The 2,966-nt window shown below is 34.9% G+C and overlaps 1 protein-coding gene across 1 annotated transcript; it reads left to right on the plus strand.

Annotated features, from left to right (window-relative positions):
* Nucleotides 1-1,086: 1,086 nt before the first annotated feature.
* On the plus strand, nucleotides 1,087-2,032 carry LOC107862597 (17.3 kDa class II heat shock protein). Its single transcript, XM_016708224.2, has one exon. The coding sequence runs from the start codon at nucleotides 1,330-1,332 to the stop codon at nucleotides 1,804-1,806; it is 477 nt and encodes a 158-aa protein (XP_016563710.2). The 5' UTR covers nucleotides 1,087-1,329; the 3' UTR covers nucleotides 1,807-2,032.
* Nucleotides 2,033-2,966: the final 934 nt, after the last annotated feature.

Below are 2,966 nucleotides of genomic sequence, written 5' to 3' on the forward strand. Positions count from 1 at the left end.
GACCACTCCAGTCTATCAAAGGCCTTCTCAAGGTCTATTTTCAAAAGCATATTACTTTTAGACCCAGACATCTTATGGAAGTGAGTAAGATATTCCTGGACAATGATAACATGATCAGCAGCTTTTCTAGAGGAGAGAAAGCTGGCTTGGGAATGCCCAATGATTCTTCGAAGGTGAGGCTTGATCCTATTAGCAATAATCTTAGTGACAATCTTATACTGAGTATTACATAAGCCAATGGGTCTGAAGTTCTTCAGGAAATAGGCATTCTTACATTTTGAAATGAGACAAATGTAAGTAGTATTCGCGTTCTCCTCTATAAGGTTGGTAGTGAAGGAGGTAGTACAAAAGTCCAACAGAAGGGGGGCCATAGTAGCCCAGTATTTCTGGTACATTGGGTGCATGCCATCAGGTCCAGGGGCTTTGTGGGGTTTAAAGGAGAAAGTGGCTCTCTTAATCTCCTCTAGGGTGGGAATATAATCAAGGAGGGAATAAGCAGAGAAAGGGAATCAGGTCCAGGGGCTTTGTGGGGTTTAGAGAAAGTGGCTCTCTTAATCTCCTCTAGGGTCCAGGTTTTTTTTTTTCATGTTTTACTCTTTGCATTAATTATTTTTTCTTCAAATTAAAATGTAAACATCATTTAATAGGTGTGTTATTAATTATTTTTCTTAATCAATGTGTCATCTTCATTTGAGACGGAGGGAGTACAAATTTTCACTTAATATTTATCTACATAGATATATTAAAAAGTATTAAATATTAATACAATAATTTAAATATACTTAAACATCAATCAAAATGTATTTAAAAATACTCCATAAATTAAATCACTACATATGAAAAATTTACTACAAAAATAAATATTTCTTCATACGTCACAAAAATTCTCATGATTTTATACTAATAATAAAAAATAAAAAATTATATATCCTTCTATCATCATCTTCAACTATGTTTTTAATTTTGTTTAAAGAAATAAGTGAAAAATAAAATAACAATTTATGATGCTAAGAGCAAATACTAAATAATTCAGAAATTATAAATAAATGCTAGGATATAGTTCAAGGATGAGCAAATAAATGACCCGAATAATATCAAACTTTTAAAAGTACAATTAAAGGAAAAATCGGCAAAGTTCTAGATAAACGTAGAACTAGGACAAGGAGAATTGCAGAAGCTCCTAGAAACTTTCCTCATTCTTCTTCTTCTATTTTTCTCGAGAAGTTTCCACATTTCCACTATATAACCAAATCTCTTCCTTACACCAGTTCAATCAATCAGAAACTAAGCTAGAATTTGAACAATTCCAAACAAAAATCACAGAGGAAAATGGATTTCAGGCTGATGGGTATGGACAACACACCAATTTTCCATGTTCTCCAGCACATGATGGATAGTGCAGGTGATGAATCAGACAAGTCTGTGAATGCCCCATCTAGGAACTATGTTCGTGATGCTAAAGCCATGGCTGCCACACCAGTAGACGTGAAAGAGTACCCTAATTCCTATGTTTTCGTTGTGGATATGCCCGGGTTGAAATCTGGAGACATCAAAGTGCAGGTGGAAGAGGAAAATGTGCTGCTTATTAGCGGAGAAAGGAAGAGGGAAGAAGAGAAAGAAGGTGCAAAGTATATCAGAATGGAGAGAAGGGTTGGGAAATTCATGAGGAAGTTTACTCTGCCAGAGAATGCTAATACTGATGCAATTTCTGCTGTTTGTCAAGATGGGGTGTTAACCGTCACTGTTCAGAAGTTGCCTCCTCCTGAACCAAAGAAGCCCAAAACAATTGAGGTTAAAGTTGCTTGACATGTTGCTCTGTTTTCTGGATGTGTTTTGATGGTTAGAGGAATTATATGTAGTACAAATAAAATGGTAGAGATCTATGTAGGAGTACTCATGTCTTGCTCTCACTCTTATGCTTCTTGATGTGTTTCAAGTTTATTTGCAAGTATTATGAATGTATTTTGGGGTATTGTATGGGCATGATATTGTTTGTTTGATTGATGTTTAATGCAGTGCAAAGCTTCTAGCATTCTGTTTCCGTGTTACCTCTTCAAACAGAAATGACATTTGTTTCCTTTAAATTAATTTTAGTTGAGGTGATATGGTTGCTATTGGTTGAAGGGAATAGTTAGGACAGAAGAATCTTTAAAAAAAAAATGATAATTAGGTCAGGCATAACTCAAAAGGAATTTAATAAAATGTGGAGTACCAAATTGAGAAGAATCTTTCAGCATTTTGTTCATGCTTTAGTTCAAATTTTAACCTTCCTTTGGATAAAAGATAATAACTCTTCTCTTCTGTTCAAAAATATTGGTTTACTGCTCCCGTGTTTAAATATTAACAAGAGATTGATTGAGGGGTGTCACGTTTAATCTAAATAAAGCAAATACTATTGATTTTTTAAATTAGACTAGTATTGTGGGAGGTTTATTTTTAGTAATGTGGAAAGTATTGTTGGATGTAGCTTATTTTATCATAGTCTTATTTGATCGGCTTAAGAGGCCGTGTACTTCGGATTATATGTCACCAATTCAAATAGAAACTTGGAGAAATGGGAGAGAAGGGAAGTAGCGCCCAGCTGGAGCCGTTTACTTGTGTTCTTTTTTGAAAAATAATGGGTCTTATATGCCCATGGATCGATATTAATCTTGACGTATATAGAGTTTTTCTTTCTGATAAATATGATTACAGTATTATATAGAATGATCTAGAAGCGTGGAATTGAGAGTGGTGATAAGGGAACTGGTCCTATTGTGTTACTAAAGTCTTTCCTGTTTTGTTCCACCTAGAAGCGTGGAAGTGAGACCTCCCTATTCCCTTCATCTAGGAGGGTGGAAGTGAGAGTGGTTATAAAGGAACTGGTCATTTTGTTATTAAAGCCTTTTATATTATGTTCAGGAGCTCTAGCACAAAGGCAGGGGCTTCGAATAAAAACGTTATATAGCGTTTTGTAATTAAAGCCT

The sequence above is a fragment of the Capsicum annuum genome, chromosome 3, assembly GCF_002878395.1.
Source record: "Capsicum annuum cultivar UCD-10X-F1 chromosome 3, UCD10Xv1.1, whole genome shotgun sequence".
NCBI lineage: Eukaryota > Viridiplantae > Streptophyta > Magnoliopsida > Solanales > Solanaceae > Capsicum > Capsicum annuum.

Coding starts and splice junctions, on each gene's coding strand:
- LOC107862597 (XM_016708224.2), top strand. CDS start 1,330: ATGGATTTCAGGCTGATGGGTATGGACAACACACCAATTTTCCATGTT.